The sequence below is a fragment of the Anopheles marshallii genome, chromosome 2 (assembly GCF_943734725.1).
Source record: "Anopheles marshallii chromosome 2, idAnoMarsDA_429_01, whole genome shotgun sequence".
Taxonomy (NCBI): Eukaryota; Metazoa; Arthropoda; class Insecta; order Diptera; family Culicidae; genus Anopheles; species Anopheles marshallii.
Window position 1 is genome coordinate 87,500,751 of NC_071326.1, and position 21,118 is coordinate 87,521,868.

Consider the following 21,118-nt stretch of genomic DNA (forward strand, 5'->3'; position numbering starts at 1 on the left):
GTGCGAGATGGTAAATTGAGCGAAAAGTGTACGCAACATCGGCGGTCGGTTGTGTTGATCTTTCGCGAGCGATCTTACGGGAACGGGGGATCTACGCATTTGCTGCCCAGCTCCAAATATTTACCTACAACATTTCAACTCGCATTTTCCATTTTTGGACCGGTTGCTGTACGGTTGGGCGTGAAACATTATCCTTCTGGATTGCCTTTTTTTTTGGTATGTTACTGCAGAGAGGCATTGGAGGAAATCGGAGGCCCCCGGAGGGCTTCCGAGCGCCCGAATAATGCACGGATTTAATTCGTAGACGGCCTGAAGCTGGCGTCATTTAATACCACATTTTATGCGTCGCGGCATTCTGACGAGCCGGCTTAGCCGGTGCCAACTTCCAGGCTTTTGCGGTCTGGCCCGGTGCGCTAGAGCGATGGTTGTGCAAGAAGCACACGCACACATACACACACGCGCTCTGGCAGCCAAGTGGATTGGGTTTCATCAAGGTTTTCCTATGCTTCCTGCGTACTCCCTCCAGTACGGTTGTTCATCTCCGCTTTCGTTTCCAGCTTCACATCAGAAGCTGCAGCATCAGAATGTGTGGTGATGTGATGGTGGTTGCTTATTTCGGGTTTGGAATAATTTGGGTTCTGTGTCTAAACCTTCGAGCAAAATACGGATACAAGAAGGAAACGAGGAGGGAAGAAAAGCACACAGGTTCTGGTCTCTCTAGCCGTCGTCTTCCCACGCAATGGTTTTCTTCCTGCTAGAGAAGTTTCTTCGGAAGGTTCGAAATCAAGAAGAGAAATATATTTGTACGGATCGAAAAACCATACACGAGAGGCAAAACGAGACATGAACGCTTTAGAAATGTGTTGTTTTAGACGTTCCCTTTCGTGCTTATCTTCCATTTTCGTCGGTATGCTCTTTTTCCGGAATGTACCAGCTTTGTCCGGAGTAACTCCGATAACTCACCACCATTACGGACGGCCCACACCGGCACTGACTCACGGGGTCGATCGGGAATCAAACAATCGAACGAAGCGTCTCTATTAGTGTGGTGGTTTATTTGGCTGGAATGAAATGGTCTTGAAAGGGGTTTGTAGACCGCGCGACTCTAAGGGGGAGCGATAATTATTGATAGAATGTGGTCATAAAAATAAAACCCACGACCATCTTAGAATGACACATTCCGGCGTATAATCGGTACGAATGGCCAGTGAGTGTCGTCTCTTAAGTGCTTTCCGGAGACTTCATCTTTAATAGGATAATTTCATAATCTGTCGGGTCCATTTTTCTATTCATCCAGAAACGGTGAGAAATGCGCTCTCCTTAAGGATGCGAAGAGAAATGGGTTTCACGCTTTTAAAAAGGAGGAACAAATGCAGTTATTAAATGCGACGATAAATAATTACCCGTCGGGATGTAATGACGCTGGTTTCCCGAAGGGATGTACATCGAGTCCTTTTTTTGGATCATCCCAGACCACTCCTCCTTTAAGGTAGGGTAGGTTTCGAACGTAATTAAACGATTCATTCTCAAGCTGCTGCTGCTGCTGCTGCTTCTACGATCGCTTTCATTGTGCGATAAATCATCTGATCCCTTTCTATCATTCCTCCCAGGCGTTTAGGCAAACGTTCTGGAATGAAAACATTTTCGAATCGTTGCGTCTCGTCCGATACTGAAATTCGAACCGCTTCACTCGCTGTCGGTCGGGAAGTATTGTTTACGATCGGATGGCGCGAGAAGGCGATTCGATTCATTAATACACCACAAACATATACAACCCTGCCTCGTCCCGGGGTCTACGGCTGCGTTGTTTTAGTTTTTCCCTGAGGATAGATAATTTATTAACACTACACCGCTCAAAACGCTCTCCCTGGCTTTGGGTAGAGCGTGTTCGGGCTATGCTTTGAATTTCTCCATCAAGGAATTCGACTCTGTGGTCTGAAAACTAGTTTTAAGCTCGATACATTCTTCGGTAAAAGGAATTTCATTTACTTGACGTACCATTTTGCGTCCTCCTTAGCATGCATTGCTCCGTACTTCAACAAATGGGTCCAGGGTTTTTGTGTTTTTCATAAAGCCAAGTTTGTTTTTCCAAACCGGATAATGCCTTTTCGCCATTGGGAACAGGACGAAACTAATAATCCCTGTTGGCGTCGTCTCCTCCCATTCGATTACCAGGAATGTCACTCGTACCACGTACTTTCCCGTTTTTTTGTTTGTAATAACTTTCCACAAAAACATATTTTGACACAAAACCCTCGGCACCGGAGGGTGCCATGTTTTGGCCAAACCAAACACGCCAAATGTCATCCCTTCGTTTCGTCATCCCTTTTGGCAGTTGCAATTTTTGCCCCTGCGGCTCTGTGATGAAAAAAGGTGTGACACATTCCATCGGTCAGAACCATTCATTGATGGATGTTGGAATATTTTGTTTTTCAAACGGATATCATACGCATACAGCTGTGAGGTGCTGTATGGGTTTGTTTTATACAAACAGCAGAATAACTTTTACCGTCTGTTTGGGTACATCAGGGAAGGAAAATAAAACGATTTCATTCATCGTGCCTGCGTTTTGTGCTTTTGAACGCATGGAGCCGTTTAAGGGTTACACACAAAAATGTTACAACACGCACCGGAAAGTTCGTTTGCTACCTTCGAAAGTTTGGGCTACGATTTATGGGACACAATCAAAGCGTCATAACAGTAAGCAGGGAAGCATTTTATTAATGTTCTGCCAGTTTCCTGGCTGCTTTTATGGTTGCTTTGCTCGGCATTTTTCATTATCGTTCCGTCTTCTCCATCTTAACAGGAGGGAGGATTTGTTTGGCGAAAAACACGCAAAAGCAGACAAACGTTCCATCCGTCTGTGTGGGTTTTATTTTCTTCCCTTCTAGGGATGAATTGATGTTTTGGAAAACACAGTTTTCACTGCCCGTAACTGTTTAGTTAAAATTAGAAAGAAAGATGCAGTTTCAGGGATGCATTGCACGATTTCAGGTAAGCAGAGAGAATGCAGACGCCCATTGTCCGTCCTCGTAAATCGACTTGAGCAGGCGGGCATGTTTCAGATTTCCTACCAAAGATACAAACAAATGCCTTTCCAGGTCAAATTCAAAGTTGGGACGGTCCCTGCGGGCTCGGGTCCCTTTTCTTCCTCAATTGGTGGTCAATCGGCGAGAAAGGTTTTCGAACCGAATTCGTGGATCATAATCACGAAACACGATCTCCACCCCGCTGAAGCCGATGATGATGATGTTTGTTGTGGATAAGATATGTTTGTTGCTTAGATTCTTCCAGGAATGAAAGCTTTCTTCCTTTGTTTGGCGGATAATGTAAAAAAAGATGAAATCAAGAATAGAAATATCGAACTCATTGGGATCTGTTGTTTGTTTCCTTCTTCTTTGAAGTCGGAGGATGATTGTCTACTGGAGGAATATTGTTCGAAACGCTATCTTCATCGTCACGTTTTAACAAAATCAGCAACCCGTAGCGAACGGGCGGTTGTGTGCAACTAATTCTTTCTCGAAATTAGATCAATTTCTAGATTCAATTTTGTATTTCTTTGTGGTTTTTTTTCCTTCGTAAGGGAATGAAGACAAGCTGTAAAAACCGCACTCTTATGACACACCCTTATGTTTGAGTACGATCATTACAAGCTTTAACGCACTTTGCATCCGATCGGAGCGTAAAAGAATGTCTCAAGGTAATACCACAATCTAGAAATGAAGTATTCGCGCATAGCAGAGGCTGTGGGTGCAGTTGTTTTTACCGCAGCGAAGCATATGAAGAGAGGTTTCTGTATTAAATTTTCCTTAACGGCCTTGTATTTCCATTGCATCAGAACAAAACGGAACCACCCACACCGCACAGCGGCAAAGCACGGCGAATATTGAATTTCGGTGCCGTGAATCTTCTCTAACTGGTGCGTTATATTAGCAATTCAAATGCACAGCTGCTGAACGGGGGGGAGGAAAATTCGTTACCATTCGTTAGGAGAATTGTTTTTCGTGAAGCTCACCTGCTGGTGATGCCAAGCGAAAGTGTGGATTGTGCGATTATGATTGTGGAGAAAAGAAAAGAAACTCGATTTTTTTCTCATTCCCGTAGTTTTGTTTTGTGCACGATCGAGATAAGCGATTCGCTGACGTGTGCGTGTAATAAATGCGTTGAATAGTATCAGCAGTGGAAGGATGCGTGGAGATATGAGGAGTTTAAATTTCATTCCCTTTGCGTATTTCGGTTTCAATGATTCTGTTTACTAACCGAATAAAGAATATGACTTTTGTTGCGCTTCTGTTTGTATTTGCTGTAATTGAAAGGTATTTTCAAACAGAAAAATGTCAATGGCTTTTGCTGCGGCTCATATTACAGTACTACGTTCAACGTCCCAACAACCATCGACAGCTTTTATTGATGAAATTTGTCGTTCCTACGTGCCTAAGTGTATTCAATGCTTTATAAATATTATGAATGAAAAAACGACCGTTGCTCCCTTTTTGACTCATAATATAGTATCTCTTGGACTGTCCCACCAAGCCAAAGATAGCACTTTGCTTGGTTTGCATATTATTTTTACACATTTTATTATTGGTTGAAATAACTAAATGCTATTTTTCTCCCCTCTTTTTCGCTTACAGTGATCTCAGCAGTGTCTTCAATGTGTGGAAATCCTCCATTGTATCTAGTGACGTACTTCAACATTCGTGTATTGTGTAGAGCCTCTTTGGGGTTCGAAATCACCGCCCAAAAACCCAAAGATTAAGCGCTTAGCAGCAAATTCGTCTCAAACTCCCAACATAAAACCGAGCAAACGGAGGAGTTTTATCGTGCAAAGTTCCACACCACAGTGTTTCCAGTACAAGTGTGATAGATAGAAAACGAAATGTGCTGCCCAACCAAAGTACTGTTCGGGATCGTCGGCTTCCTGTCGGCGGTCGCCGCTGCCGCCCACTGGGACCATGCGGTCGATCTGGACGAGAACTATCGGCTGCTGTGGAGCATCAGTCAGCAGGACATCACGTTCGAGGTGCAGGCCCGTACGCAGGGTTACGTCGGGCTCGGATTCTCCACCGACGGTACCATCTACGGTGCGGATGTTGTCATCGGGTGGGTCGAGAATGGGCAGGTTCACTTCCAGGTAAGACATCCCGTGCATCTGATTTCGATCGCCTACACGAATTTGTTTTTCGGAGGTTTCCTTTGTTTGCTAGATGATGTGGAGCGGTTTATAATACGTTTCTTTTTTTTCTCCTGCCTCTTTAATCTGCGTTCATTGAGCGTGCGTGACGTGTCTGTTTGTCGATGAAGTTCGATCATCCGTTAAAATCTTTTGTTCTCGATCGATCGTGCGGCTCTGAACGCTGATGACGGATGTCTCTTTGCCTTCATTCGTATGCTCTGATCATCTCAGTCTAATAGTGGATCATCAGATTATTTGCCAATGAGACGGGAACTCATAAATCATACAAATGAGCTATCGGCAGCTTCGGTCACCACATAAGCACATTCAAGTGGGAGTGGGTTTTGTCAGGAGAAGCAAGAATCGTTTGTGTGTTTCTATGATAAAAAAAAAACAAATAAAATGTTTTTTGTGCTGTCACATCATATCTCTGCTGCACGATCACAGCAAGATGGAAGACGACGAAAGTTAATAAGCCAAGCGTCGGACTCAAGTCCCATCCCATCGGATCGGCCATTTTCCCAGTCCGTTGAAAACAGAATGAATGCATTCATAAAATCTTATGATTCTATTATGCTGCCCAAGCTCGACGCTGTTTTGCCTACGCGTCCACACCAGCGTTTGGCCGCTTCCTGGCTGTTTATAATTTAATTAATGTTATTAATGAGTGACGATAAATTTTCCCACTTTTTCCTACCGCGAACTCGCGGTAAAGTGGGTTCATTTTGAATGTGTGTTTGTTTGCTGTTGTTTTTTTTTCTCCTTTTCTTCGCGCTTGTTGCCACAGCACGAGGATAATTCTTCCTTGTGATCTTTCGTTTGAACTCGTTTTGGTGATACTATTTTGCGTTTTGTTGCTGGTGCCCGTTGTGGACTTTTCACCCGAAGTGAACGAAATTCAGTGTGCGATCTTGGTTCACTGATAAGCAAATACTTGGGCCCCCATCCCCGGGTGAGGAGAAAAGATGGAAAAAGAATTATAATATGTAGCAGGAAGGAAGCAAAACGAGAAATAAAAACACCAATGCATCCACCAGTCGTGGTACAAGTTTCGTTGTTGTTCGGCTTTCGTGCCTCATCAGCAGGATCTTCAAGGCGATAAGCATCATCGCGATGTTGCTTCACGGCCGGGAATCATAATTAGTGGGTGGTTGCGTCAGGAATCTGGTTGGGGAGCATGGTGAAGCAAGCGCGAAGACCAACGGTTGATGAACAACTGACAAACACGCACATACACAACGGAAATGTGTGTCCGTCCGGGCATCGGTGTAGTTTCGTTTGAAGATCAGGAAAAAAGTGCATCAGATAAGATACTGCTGATTGAAGCATTTGTGCGACAAAAAAAGGAAAGCTTAATAATACAACACTGCTGATGAGTAGGGCAAAACAAATTGCTTCGGTGGAGAATTCATCGTTTTTGTGAAGATTTAATTTGTTATCTCGAGAGAATTTAGTTTCAAGATGGACATCAACTAAAACAACAAATCCCTGGTTTGCCTGCTGAAAGACAACTTCATTTAAATTAAAGATATCTTTCACATATTTTCAATGCTTAAAGGCCAATTTTGAGTACGTGGCCATTTGCTTTGTGTTTCCGTTAATTACGGTGGTCAAAACATAACCTCCCACACACAATCAGAATGAGGTGCAAACCGGTGGACGCCATTGCGTTTTTCGCAGCTTAATGCTCCTCGGTAAAAACACATTTCTTTGGGGGTGGTTACGCTGATGGTAAAAGCTGCTTATACAGACACACGTCCGCATCGAACGCATAAGTCGGAATGTCGGTCATGCAAATTCGGTTACTTATCACAGCTCCAAGTGGCGGCAGAAGGAAAGCATGTAGAAAAAAAGCCGTTGAGTTTTCGTCCAAAAATGGCTTCCTACTCTTCATGTGCAAGAAGAAAGAAAAGTTATTCCTTTTTTTTGCGTACCTTCTACCAAAGAATGGGCGTGGAAAGCTGGCCACGAGGTTTCGTATTTTGGGTGGAAAGAATACATAAACGCGTATGTTTTTCCTTGGCTGTTGCTGCATAAATTACCGTCCATCACACCTGGTCCTCGGTGGTGGTTTTGGGGGTACTCCGGTTTGGAAAACTTTTCTCTCGCCCCTCCGGTCGCTGTGTAAGTGCGGCTCGTTAGTGTGATGATTTAAATGGCGGAATTCAGCGGTCGTTCTGCTGTATCTGGTACGACCCATCGTACCGTCCCGCGTGTTTAACGCCGAATGTGAAGCGAACACCCTGAAGCATCGCTAGGAAGAAGGGGCGAAGGGAGTGCGCGTGACACGGGGAGGCGTTCTGACGTCAGGAGATGGGCAACAACTGATTGTTTCTCGTGCTGAATGATGAAGGTTGCTACCACCGTCGGTGGTGTGGTGATTTGAATCAATTTTTGAAGCCATCTTCGGCCCTCCGCTCCGTTACGGTTGATCCCGCGCACCGCGTTCCAATAGCGGAACTGAACCCGTAGATATAGATAAAGTGTCTTGATTGGTGGCAATCATTTTTGGGGCACGGTATCACCCCCCATCGTGCCCGTGCAGTTGTGGTCGAAACCGTTTCGAAATATCGAACTCGACTAAACACACATTCCCGGACATCATTCGTATAGTTTCATGTCCAGCATGTGGAGACCGACATCTCGAGAACTCGTTCGATGAAATACCCCGTTTTTTTTTTGTTTGGTTTTTTTTTTGCTTCCTTCTTACCCATTTGGACCAAGAGACTCTGGAGCTGATGCCCCGATCGAGGGACATAAAAATGATATCATATTAGTAGAGAAGGAGAGCTCTGGGTTTTTTCGTTTTACTTTGTGTGCTATCCCGCTGCCCGTTGGACGACTCGACCAAGGGTTCGGATTTATTTCGCTTCTTTGAAGCGTTTGAGGGATGTATAAGCAGTTAAGCAACTTCTTAACCTCTCTCCATATAGGATCTTCATTTTCGTTATTTAGAAGATGAGTTGGTCTAGTTAAGTGTCTGTGTGTGTGTTTTTTTAAAGAAGGTAAGGTTTTTGGAAAGGAGGCCATATGCGTAAGTTATGACGATGTAATTGAAGATGAAGGGAGTATCAGTTGAGTTGATTAAAATCAATTTGTTTTGATTTGAGACCGTGCGGAGGGTCGTGTGGCGGTGAGCGTGTTAGTGTGTGTGTGAGTCGTTTTTTTTTGGGAATAAGGAGTGTTCTTCACATCCCCCAAAATGGGAACGAATTTCTTCAATTTACATGCAACCCTGAAACGCTTGATTAATGTGCTCCAATCTAGAAGCAGTGCTGTTGTAACCGACGCACACAATTCAACGGAATGCTTGTGCTCGTTGGCACGAAATGAAGTGTTCCCATCTGGTGTAGTGCAATGTTTGCGAGGTAATCCTTCAAAAGCACGGTAGCAGACGCCCGGGCCGCCCGAGGATGACGCCGACCAGACTAGAGAAGACCGATGGGGAGCCATTTGTATCGTCCTGGCAGCGCACGTCCGGTACCATTGCATCTTCCATCTGCACCTGCCGGGGTGGGGCCGGATTGCGCTGCGGTGGACACCAAATCGCATCTTCGTTTCAAAGTCCGTGCTGGAGGACTGCTGGAGTATGGGGTGAAATTAATATGAGCAGATTTTCGCTTCGATGTGCCGGTAAGCGTGCTCTAGGAAGCACGGCATGATTCGGTTGAGGCTTGCCAGATTAAAAGCAGGCTCCGTTTGATGCAATTGAACGCATCATGGCCTCCATGGGGTTCCCGGGGCTTTCGGACACCGAAACCCACTACCGGTCATAACAATCACATTACACGATGCCTGCTTTGGCCACAGTCGGATGGGAACATTCCTTCTTCGCTTCAGCACGACACCTGCTTTACACGTTTTAAAAACAATTTAATATCCGCATCCGTACGTCCAGCAGCAGTGGCAGCAGCAGCAGCAGCACGATGTGGTGTTTGGACGTTTTGGATAAACAAATCTTTTTGTGCCGAGCTGTGCGTGCCTTGCCTTCCATTGTGTCAGGGTATCTGGGAATTGTCTGGCAGTGGAAAAACCACAACCCGCCGGGTCTAGGAGCGGTGCTGAGTCTGCATGCTTTCCGGCATTTCGCTTTATCATCTGGATATTTTCGAGACTCCTGCAGACGCTGGTCTGCGTTGCTTTAAGCAGCTGCGTCCTTTTTTAGACCACGCCGTGGATGGCGGCTGAACGGGGCAGGTCGGTAAGGAGTTTCGGGAAGAGGTACCTACATCCAAGTCAGCCAGACAAACGATGAGAACGATCGTGTAGTTAGGTAGTAGCTTACGGCTATTCGCTTCCCCGGCTGATAAATGTAATATGCAAATGCAAGACTCCTTTCGGCACCGGCTCGTGTAGTGTTCATTTTTTTCTGTGTGTGTGAGGAGTTGATGCAGGGAATCAACTCTTTCCGGTACGGTGAGTTGCGCTTCGGATGCGTTAAAATGTCCACATCTTCATGATGCCATTATCCCGGAATATGGATGTCAACTTTCATGAGACCATCTCGTCCGCCCGCGGAGGAATGGGAGGATGGGAAATTGACGAGTGCAAAAAGGTGATTGACGCCAGATATTGGACAATTCCGAGCGATACGTGCTTCAGCTTGACCGCTTTGCAATCCACACAGTTCCCAGGGGCTAAATCAGCTGAATGTCCAATTTTTCCCTGGCCTGTGTATAGAGTAGCGTTACGTGCACTCCTTTCTAATGGCCGTTCCGTCTGGTATCTAACGTCGTTACCGTTCCCAGACGTTGGTTTGGCATGGATATGCATAAAGCCATTATCAGACTGCCCAGACCGAGGCAAGCCTGTTGCAGTTCTGAAGCGATACGAAAAGATGGGTGGAACACGGTCGAAACGCCCACTTCAAAGCTAGAAATTCCTCGCCATTCAGCTGCACAACAAAAGGCGCATAAACGCATAAACGTCACAATGTTTGGTTGGGATGATGCGGGATCAGGGAAAAAGGTTGGCAAACAGTTTTTATTTGGCTTGTTCATTCCCTGAAAAGAATACTCATTTCCCAATGATAGAGATTTATGATTTGCTTACCTTTCCTCCATCGCCACCACACCATTTCCGGCGGTTTCGGAGTTTTGCCGAATTGCAAAAGGATCCTTCGGTTCGGGATCGCATTCCGGGATCTTTTCATGGGTCGAAGTTTTGCAAACGTCCGTAAAACTTTGTTTGAAAAAAAAACAGCAGTAAAAACTGCCTCATGCTGGAAGGGGGCGGATAAAGCAGAAATGGATGATAAGTTTCGTCGCACCAGACAAACGCACATATTCGTTTGCTTTGCGCGGGTAAACGTAAAACGCAAAAGGTTAGCAGCGGAGAAGCGGCGAAGAAACGCAAACGAAAGGACGCGGACTCTCTAAACATTAATTGGTAGGAGGAACTCAACTTTCGGATTTTGAGTTTTTCGTCCGGTTTATTTTTTTTTTCTCGGTTCCCTTTTTATTCCGTGCAGCTTTTCGGTTCGAAGTTCTTCGGAAATTCCAATTTCCTTGCCGACTTTACGGGGCGACTTTTATTGCAGCGGTTCACAAAAACTGGAGACCCACAAACGCACAAGAGCACCACGCAATGACAGGCGAGGAACATCCCCATAATGCAAATTATGGCTTCGGTCACTAATTTGAATGATTTATCACTCCGGTTCCGTTTTGCGAAAAGCGTTTGCGACGGAGCTGGGAAGGAGTTTTTTGGGTCATCTCCATTAATACCGATCCCACTCGCACGCACTCGTGTGGAAGTGAGTAGCTTTCGGGGGCTTTCGGTGTTGTGCTACCGGAATGTGGATCCTCCGATTGGACCCTTAAATTTTGTTTTAATGCGAATAAAGTTTCCCTTGCCGAAGGGGGGGGGGGGGGGGAGATCTTGAATTTGCCGCAAGAACTCGTTCACTCGGAAAGGTATTATGACCCTCCCCAGATAAAAAAGCCCTCTCAGTCACTACGACAACTCAATCAAGCGATCCACGAAGGGCACACTTTTAGCCAGAACGGGCAGTTTTGATACGGGATTGACGAACGCCCAGCCATACGCCCGGTTGGTCCCAGTGTCCAGATCATCTCAAATGACCCAGAAAAGCTGCGAACATATCGCACCTGGGCATTGTGCGGTTGGGAAGCCAACGCCAGATCCCGGATCGAACAGCATGAGTGAAGTGTTACTGGATGGTATTAGCATTTAGATTGAGTTGCAGGTTTTGCGAAGATGTCACCATCATCATCATCATCATCCCCAAAGGGGAACGATTTTGGCTGGAAATAAAAGAGTACTCTGGAATTCAATTGGTGAAGTCATTTTGAATAGAAATTACTTGGGCAACAAGTTTTCTGCGACAAGGGCCTAGCCGTGCTACCGAGATATTAGAAGGTGGCTGTTCTGATGGCACCGTCGCTCTCCGAGGTAAGGTTAATCCGAGCGCGATCAACCGTCAAAGTTTGAACTCCTTATCCGACAAGAAGTTTGATGTCCATCGTGAGGGTATCGAAGCGAAAAGGGTTTTTTTTATGAGATGCTTTTTCTCTTACCCTCTGGCGGTCAGATGAAGAAAGCTGTTTATGGTTCGCTCGATCCGACCGGTTCCTGAACAGCTTTGACGAGCTGTAAAAACTCGCTGACTCGTTGTTTATTTGGGCGAGATGAATCCCCCACCCCAAAACATAGATCATCTCATGCAGTGTGCAGTTTTACACAAACAAGTGCTAGATTTCGGAACGGTGGAGAAAACATCGTTCAGTTCCATTTCCAATATCGGTGATCCGGTAATGAAGTTACAGCATATTGCACTCCGCATCCCAGTCGCAATCGGTGAAACCAGCTGGACAATGGCAGGCGAATCTCATCGCCTGGTACAAACATATTTTGTCTCTGCTTTGTTTGCAATGAATGTGTAATCACAACATCCCGATCAAGTTTTCCCCCGAATGCTGTCCTGCTGGTTCTCGCTACCGGGCGGGATGGCGACAAACAAAGCAAGCGAGAAACAAAAAAACAGCCCCGAGTGGAGAGTCATAATAATTTGGCCCCCGATGAAAGGGGAGATCAAAACAGGCGAAGAACCGAGGAAACACATCATACAAGGCATGGCAAGTCTTCGGGATGGAGATGGTAAACGGGCAAAGTTTTTCTTTGCTGGTGCTACTGCCTTGCTGCAAGCCACCAGTTATGAACAAGGGAGAGAATGTGTGTGTGTGTGTGTGTAGTTAAGCAAGAAAAATAACCTACCAGAAGCTTGCTTGCTATTCTGCATTATAAGAACCTTTTTCGCCTCGGTTGCTCCTTGGCAGTTGGTTTGGCTTGGTCGCTTGATCACATGGTGGTACATGTGTGTGTGTGTGGGTATGTTTGTATGGTCATAATAATCATAACCTTCGTCTGGCAATCGAGTTCGACATCCTGTGCGCCATATGTCGGATAGTGTGGAGGTATAATATCATCCCGCCCGTTCGCATAATGATGATGACGCTGTGTGGCAATGATATGGCTTTGGTTTATCGCCCAGTACGCTCGATTCGCTTGCTTGCGGTGCAAAGTCAGCACGATGTCGTAGCCCACATTTGTAACACCACTGGCAGGGGAGACGTTGGCAATAAAGAAAGTGAGTTTCGCTGGTTTTATTCTTTTGTTTTTCGATGGCGTTCTATTGTGTATGGTTTACAACGGTAGCTTTGGTAGTTTTGTAATTTTTATTAATTAGTTCACATTCTCGCGAATAACTGCTAGAAAAGTTGAAAGTCTAGACTGTATCGGTGGGATGAAAGCATGGCGCCAAGAAAGTTTGTGCCGCGTCATCGCAACCGTGTACTCACTTTCGCCAATTTTGGTGCTGTAGTTGTTTTTTGCCTTTGCTACTAGTAAATTGCTCACATTACATTTAATTCACTTTGCATCTTACCGAACGAATTGGGATGAACGGAGGGAGAATTCAGCTGGAGATGCCCGCTACACAATGGAGTGTACCTGATTTTTTTTTTTCAATACGGATTTATACACCCATTGGTTTGGTTTGTGTGAGAACCTGCCGGAACGGGATCTAAAAAGGGTGTTCCCATTACAGTGTCCCGTGTGATGAAGAGACCCGGTAGTTATATGCGTAAGATGCGCACCCGTAACTGCTGCAACCCTGCTGCACCGAGTCACGGCCCTGGTTGTGCTTGACGAGGAGAAGAATAATTGCTTTTAATTAACATTACTTCTTGCTTCTTACGCGGCGAACAGGCCAGTGGTCTTTGCTTTGAGGTCTTTTCCCTCGGTTGATGCGTGGTCTCGTTGGATACTTTTATTGGCGGTCGAGAAACGCAAAGCGTCAGCAATGGTAAGGCAAACACAAATAATCTGAATTTCAGTAAAACTACGTAACATTAATTTGAAATATTTGTACCGATTGGATTCCAAACTTCGAAGAGAACGTAGAGAATCGGAGATACTGCAGAAGATCGAACTTTAAGGTGCATTTGGAGGATGGAAGAACAGCAGCACAAGTTCGAAGCAGCGCGTACACCGCGTGAGAACGAGTTATCTTCATTGGGTGTTGGATCCTTTAAAACGCAAGGGACGACCTCGTGTACGATGACTCACGACAAGTGAGGGTCCGACCGCCAGTTGGCGAGACGCTTATCGGGTGACGGTTTTAGGATTCCTTCAAGATTTACGCTCAATTAACCTTTGCGGCCCGTCGTTTGTGATAGGAAGTGAACGATTTTCCTCTTTGTTCTATTTTTCTTAAATCTGTTGTCGGTGTCCTTTTGAGAAAGTTCCAACGTCTGCGTTTGGTATGCACCCTGGCATCTGTCCGCTGCAGGAACGTCACATTCGGTTTTCGAGGAACTTCACCATGCGAGAGCCACTAGACGCTCCGAAGATAAGAAGACATTTTGTTTCCTCTAATTTTAAACCATGATTGATTGAACAGTCACCATCATCAAAAGTGCATAAATATACAGCACGTAACGCAGAGATGACGGAGACAAAAAAAAACTGTCCGGTCACTGTAGTCACCGCCGTCTCAGGACGAATTTTGCAAGATTGTTTTCTGCTGACGTAAAACAACCACCGGAAGCACGTGTGGGTACCGATGGAGGCATACTCGCTTAGCCCTTCCCGTGACTAGACACTTTCAAAATAATCCCCCTGAACGCACTTTGACACCGATAGGTCCGAAATCAAATATGCAGACCCGCAATGGCATCCATCACCACGCGTTGCCGTGGTCAGCGAGAACATGCAACGAAATGGAGCGGAAATTGATTTCAATCAATGGCGTTTGTTTTCTTCGACTTCGTTTGCGTTACTCGGACGCTATGAGGCCCGGAACCGTCAAAACCTACAATCTTCCATCGCCAAGAGGATGGTTACACGGGTAATAGTGCACCATGAAAAGGCGAATAAAACCCCGGAAGTCTAGTCGGGTTTTGGGGAAGATCTTGGCCGCTAAAGATGAGGCCTACATAGTGCCCTCACACCCTCTGGAGATGGGGTTTTGCCAGCCCCAAACGGAAGTAAATAAAACTGGATAGATGAAAAGCAATGAAGAAAGCTTCGTTGGGAACTGTGAGCTTTGTGCCGAGAAATTGATTCCCGGCAAGAAAGAAGCCAAGAAAAACAACACCCCGGTAGTAATCTTCGCCGAGGGAATTAATTTTACTTTTCTGGGTCACTCCACACCTATAAAATGGGGTGGTGACCCTACAAGACACTTCGCATGCGTTTGGTGGGTCGTGTGTGTGTGTTTTTTGTGGGTCTCTGGGTTGTTAGGCGGCGCCGGTGGTGGCAGTCTGTAATCAAAAGTTGAATTATTTTCTTTACCTCGCCCAGTTGGCCACCCTGCCACCCCGGTCTCTGCCGGCTCACGAGAGGTTGAAGGGTTTCGGAGTGTTTTTTTTTGCGAACTTTCACTCACACTCATGCAGTGTGGTTTGATGATAGGTTACGGCAGGTCGTAACCACCTCTGCCAAGGGTGTATCATGTTGCAATGTGTGGCGATTCCTTTTCCCTTCTCGCCCGGCAACGGTCTGTAATTATCGGTGGAAATGGTTAACTTTGGTGAAACAGCATCTTTTCATCGCTTGCGTACGTGTGTTTTAATTAATCAAAAAATGTTCGTAAACAGATGAAAATTGAGGCGCTTACTTTCTCAGCCCGCATAGTTCCGACGCGTAGCGTTCGGTAGGAAGTGAAATTAGCCTACATTCTGTTGTACATTTCTGCAAACCCCGAAAAGCCAATTAATCTTGTCCCCAGAGGTCGGTAGGGAATGTGCAAGTCTCATGAAACTGACTACACGGGACAGACTGTGGGGATGTCATTCCGAACCTGTTTTTGCTGCTAAGCACAACTTCCGGACAAAGAGGTACAAGACGGGACCGAAAGACACACGGCGGCCCTGCAGCGGGTGAATGGAAAGAAAAATATTTTATTATCTCTCCGTCGACATCTTGACGACTTGACCCGTCCAAAATGTCTTAGATTTTCGGGTCTAGGTATCTGGTTTGAGCTCAGGTTGGGTACTGCCCGGCCTTTTCTCGCTCGCACGCTAAGCACCATCCAACGCGACGTGCGTCTTGTGCTCCCAAGACTGTGTCTGCTGGTTCTGCCGGTTCGTGCTGAAAGAATGTTGCCCTAGGATCAGCACGAAACGTGCTCCGTCTCGGCAAGTTAATTACTTTTTAATCCTTGTGATGTTGGTGTGTCGCCAGAGGAACGATAAGCCCGCCGTACCAATCCCGTACGTGGTTGCTTCTATTCTGGTTACAGGTTACGGGATGGATCAATGCTTTCAACAGGCATTAGTGGAGCATGAGTGGGGCCATTTTTAAACCAACGCTTCGTATAGCTTCGACTCGTCCTATTAATCATGCACCAACGCAGCACTCCGAAGACGTCGTCAACCACGAGCTCAATTCGCTAATGAGTCGCTGCTAAATAGTGAGCAAACGTAATTCTCACCTTCTTTGCTGGAGGCCGCCCTAAACTCTTATTGCAAAAAAAAAGGAAGTTATATTATCTCCCACGCTGCTAACCATCCGTTCAGGTGCGAAGTGACCCTTTCTGGAAGCCTGGTTTCTTTCTTGAAGAAACAAAAAAATTAGCACTCCATCCTTAAACCAGCGCAATCGCGTATAACGGCAAAAGGGTTCTTCCACATCCCGAAACAAGCGCCCGAATAAGGTTGTGCATTAAGGTGTGAAATAATTAACACCATTGGTTCTGCTTTTTTCGTATGCTTGGTGACGTTACCGGGTGAAGCCGCTTGGCAAGCGAACGACCACCTGTTTGGCGGTCTTTTCGCTCTTGGGCGCAGGGCAAACAAACCCGGTGTCCCCGCGTGATCGGACACTGGGCGCTCCCGTTTGCTTGATTTTCATAATTTATACCCCAAACTATGCGGGCATGGAAGGGTTTAATTTATTCACCATGCTTTATTAAGCAATTCCTTACGGGCTGCTCGTTGCTGTGCAGTAAGAACCCAACACTAATCCTTTTTTTGTTTCGGTTTTTTTTTCTTCCCCAGGATCGACACTTCAAGCAGAACAGTAACGGTGAGCCACATGTGGACCTTTCGCTAGACTACGTGCTGCTACTGGGGTACGAGAATGCGACCCACACGGTGTTGCGGTTCCGCCGGAAGCTCGATACGTGCGATACAGCACAAGATGTCCCGATTACGGTAAGTAAAATTGGGCAGCAAATTGAAGTGAAGAAGCGCCAGCGAAGAGACATTCCATACGAACGGAATGTTTCAATGTAACTCAATGAATGTAGCCGGGAATTGGGTGAGGAATTTGCATTAATTTGTCGCTTCTCCAATTCGGACATCAAGACGCCCGTTACTTTCTGCCAAGCAGCGCTAGATGTACTCGCTTGGAGATGTTTGAAGGCATTCCGAAACATTGGACAAAAAAAATATTGAAGGCATATCATTGCACATTCCACGGCAGATGGCTAATTGTTATGCTGGCGTAGTTTTCATAAGTCACCGCCGATCGCCTACCTGAACTGCATGACGTTGAATTATTGTCCGTTTCGTGTGCAAATAAGACTGAATAAATCCTAACCAAGAAAACAAAATCCCGCGAAGAAATCCGAGTGTAACTTTATCATTCGTTTTTTTTTCATTGCATTTTCGCTATTGTTTCAAAACCATCGACCGGTCGGTCGTGGACGTGTCCGACGATGGTTTTTCCCCTTTAGTGTGATGATGAATTTATGCAAATGGCAAAAATTGCGCACTGTTATGAATGCAAATTCAAATTATAAAACGCTTAAGGGCCACTCCCGGCCGGCGCGCGTCCATTGGTGTGATGGATGCATTCAGCATTAAACTTCACTACCCCATAGCATTACACTTGGTTGCGGCGGGTGGGATTGCTGATTCTTTGTGGACATTTTGAACTTATCACGTTACAGACTCACACTCAGACGCACCAAACCGGTGCCGTTGGATCGTAGTGGCTGAAAGTTGGAAGAATCATAAAATCCTCATCTGCACGTCTGCAAAAAAAAACAGAACTCCACACACAAAGTAACATCCCGCCCCATCCATGTCTGAGAACTGTCGAGTTTTTGGTTCATTGGAGCAGATTTGGGTACTTCCACTAGCGACAGGCACAACGGCAGGCTCCTATCAAAGGGGATTTAAATAAATTTACATTTGAATAAAGCCGATAATTGAAGCCGCATGTGTTTCGGACCATCTTGTGTGGGGATGGCCGCCGGGGTTTGATGAACTCCGGCAGTCAATGGTAGCAGATGGCGCCTGGTGTAGAGCAGTTCATGAAAAATACGTAACCCGGTGCACTTTGATTCGAGTTGAAATATTAATCGGTTTGGGATTGTTTCTGCCACTTCCGATCGCTTTCCACAGAATGACACCATCCGTATCATCTACATGTACCATAACAACGAACCAAGGAACGGTTCCCAAGCGATAGGCACGCTACCGGATCCGACCGAAGCGTTCAAGGATTCGGTGCCAATCTTCCTAACGCAGCGCGTCAACCAGGTGCCGATCGAGCTGGATTCGCGCACACGTACGATCGAGCTGCGAAACAAAGACGTCCCGATACCGCAGACGGACGATAATCTGCGCTGGTGTACGATGTTCAAGCTGGACCAGTTCGTGCGGAAGCATCACGTGATTCGGGTAAGTGTGCTGCTTTCCTGGCGGTGATCCGCATGGGCAGAATTTTAATCGTGGTTTTTTCCTTCTATTCACAGTACGAACCGGTGATTGAGTCGCGCTCGAACATTCCGCATCTGCGACATATCATACTGTACGAGTGCCAGGGTTCAACGCCAGAGCTGGAGATCATGTCCAGAGAGTTCGGTCGATCGTGCATGGAAGCGGAAAAGGAGCTGCTGACGTGCAACTCGATCGTTGCTGCATGGTCCCGCGGTTCGGAGGTAAGTCCCAACACGAATATCTTAAAGTTATCTCAAAAGTACTGCAATGTCCATAATGCTAAAGATGATGTGCTTGATGTCTGTTTACAAGCGAATGCCCTCAGAAATACATTAGAAATTGTTAGACAGAAGCTTCCAAATCACCATAAAAAAACACACACATTTCAACACACCTTTTAACGTGCGCACTATAAATCTCCTCTCTGACGCACCCAAACACTCACAGAAAAAAATCAATCATACATGTTAAGCATTTAATAATTGCTCCGCTTGGGAAGCGTAGAGCAAGACAAGGGAGGCACGAAGCTGGCGATTGATTGCTGAACGCCCCACGGGTTTGTTATGCAAGACACTTTCGTGCGATCATGATTGAAGGACAGATTCGTCTGGAAAGAAGGTTGAATCGCGCGCACGAGCATGATGCTGAAGGCGTTTTGAAGTTAAGAAACAACCCGTCGTCGGGTGTGAGCGGTGCCTTTGCTTGTGGTTTCCACGTGTCTCCGCGTCCATTCCACCTTTGCCAAACATTGTATCTGATGGGGTTTTTTTTTCTTTCTCCTCCACCGATTCGTTCATTCGCAGGGCTTCACCTATCCGCTCGAGGCTGGCTACCCGCTCGATTCGTACCAGGCCCGGTTCTACATGATGGAAACACACTACACCGGCTTCCAGAGTAATTCGGTCGACCTGACGCCACGCGTAGACAACTCCGGCCTACGGCTGTACTACACCACAACGCTCCGCAAGCACGACGCCGGCGTCCTGTCGGTCGGTATGCAACCGAACTGGCGTCACATCATCCCACCGGGGCAGGATCGGGTGCTGTCCGAGGGTCACTGCATAGAGGAGTGCACGCAGCGTGCCTTTCCCCGGCCCGGCATCAACATCTTCGCCGTGATGATGCAAACGAACGGCATGGGACGGCAGATACGCTTCCGGCAGGTGCGCCACCGCGAGGAACTGACACCGATCGCACACGACGCGAACGTAGACGCCAACTATCAGGAGTACCGCCGGCTGCATGTGCCGGTGAAAGCGCTGCCCGGGGATCGGCTGATCGCCGAGTGCACGTACGACAGTACCGGTCGGAAGCAGATCGCACTCGGCGGGTACTCGTCGCGCGACGAAACCTGCCTGGTGCTGAGCTTGTACTATCCGCGCCAGAAGGAGCTGACCTCCTGCCATTCGATACCGAGCCTGCCGACGGTGTTGCGGGCGGTCGGCATTAATGAGCTGGCGGCCGGTACGAATCCGATTCGTATCGCATCACCGCCGGAAATTGCCGGCATGACGCTCGAGGAACGGTTGCTCACCTACGATTGGCGCGTTAACTTCAACGACTTCCAGTACGTCGTGCGCAAGGGTGCGTTCAAGCCGCTGTGCTGGAGCGCCCGGAATACGCCCATACCGGTAAGTTTTGCACCGCGAGCCCTTCCTTACAAACTCATCTCGCATCCATCCGGATGAATAAATTAGAATCTTTTAATGCCGCAGAATCGGTTCCGGGGTGAACGGAGACGCGGGTGGTCAAGTAGGTTCGACCAGCTTGACCTCATTTTCGGAATAGTGAAACTAATGAATTTGCCTAAACCCTTTACCGAACCTCCCCGGAGATGCAGATCAATCGCTTCGGTATCATCGAAGCGCTTGTAAAACTTTCCCAACTTTCAATTCCCGCTTTTCCACTCCAATCCAATCCGGTGTATCCCTCGAGGGGGGGGGATTATTTATCGGTTCCAGCTCGGCTCTAGTTGGGCGCTTTTGCGTTCGGTTGCATAGTACTTTATAAAACAATTTTATGCAAATATTGAGGTTTCTCTCTGTAGCCCTTTTTACCGCTCGAAGCGTCAACTTCCCACCGTCTTCCCGCGCCGTAAAACCTTCTTCCGGATGAGCTGATGATTGGTCACCTTATACTAACGTGCGTTTACATCTCTTTCTCTCTTTTTCATGCTGGTTGCAATAAAACAGGGTACCGACAATGTGGATGCGTACGCACCGAACCTCACGAAAATCTGGCGTCCGATGGCAACGTGCAGCTTCAATGGCGGTACATCGGCACACGCCGGTAGCGGACCCAGTGGCGGCAGTTACAGCGTCAATCGGTTCGTTACCGAGCGCGACATCAGTCTCGACCGGCCGCTGGACGATGCGGATGACGACCGGTGGAACGTTATCGAGGGTGCGGCCCGGAGCAAATCCATCCGCAGTTCGGCCCCGTCGGCGAACCTCGCTAGTGGGGTAACGCTGGCAGTGGCTGTCTCGCGGTTAGTGCTGTTTGTGATCTTTCTCAACACGGTCAGGTTACTGTGAGGCGTGGCCGGGACACCGGGCGAAGTGTGAACAAAGTGATAAGCAAATCCAGAAGCTGCCACCGTGGGTAAGGAACGTCGAGGGGGTGAAAGGGGAGGAGTAGTGATGTGCGGCACGTGATACTAAGACTGGGTCTACTAGAATTTTGTGGAATCGTTTACATTGTACATAGTGTCAAGTTTTAGCAGGTAGGATAGGTAGAGCTGTTCCGTCTC

The 21,118-nt window shown here is 46.9% G+C and overlaps 1 protein-coding gene across 1 annotated transcript; it reads left to right on the top strand.

Moving 5' to 3' along the window:
- The first annotated feature begins 4,879 nt into the window (after nucleotides 1–4,879).
- On the top strand, nucleotides 4,880–20,903 carry LOC128719234 (MOXD1 homolog 2-like). The gene is made up of 6 exons (XM_053812857.1): nucleotides 4,880–5,134; nucleotides 16,699–16,854; nucleotides 18,052–18,330; nucleotides 18,405–18,590; nucleotides 19,173–20,000; nucleotides 20,562–20,903. The coding sequence occupies exons 1-6, from the start codon at nucleotides 4,880–4,882 to the stop codon at nucleotides 20,901–20,903; spliced, it is 2,046 nt and encodes a 681-aa protein (XP_053668832.1).
- Nucleotides 20,904–21,118: the final 215 nt, after the last annotated feature.

Coding starts and splice junctions, on each gene's coding strand:
- LOC128719234 (XM_053812857.1), top strand. CDS start 4,880: ATGTGCTGCCCAACCAAAGTACTGTTCGGGATCGTCGGCTTCCTGTCG. Junction 16,855..18,051: donor CACAAGATGTCCCGATTACG/GTAAGTAAAATT, acceptor CGCTTTCCACAG/AATGACACCATCCGTATCAT. Junction 18,331..18,404: donor GGAAGCATCACGTGATTCGG/GTAAGTGTGCTG, acceptor TTCTATTCACAG/TACGAACCGGTGATTGAGTC.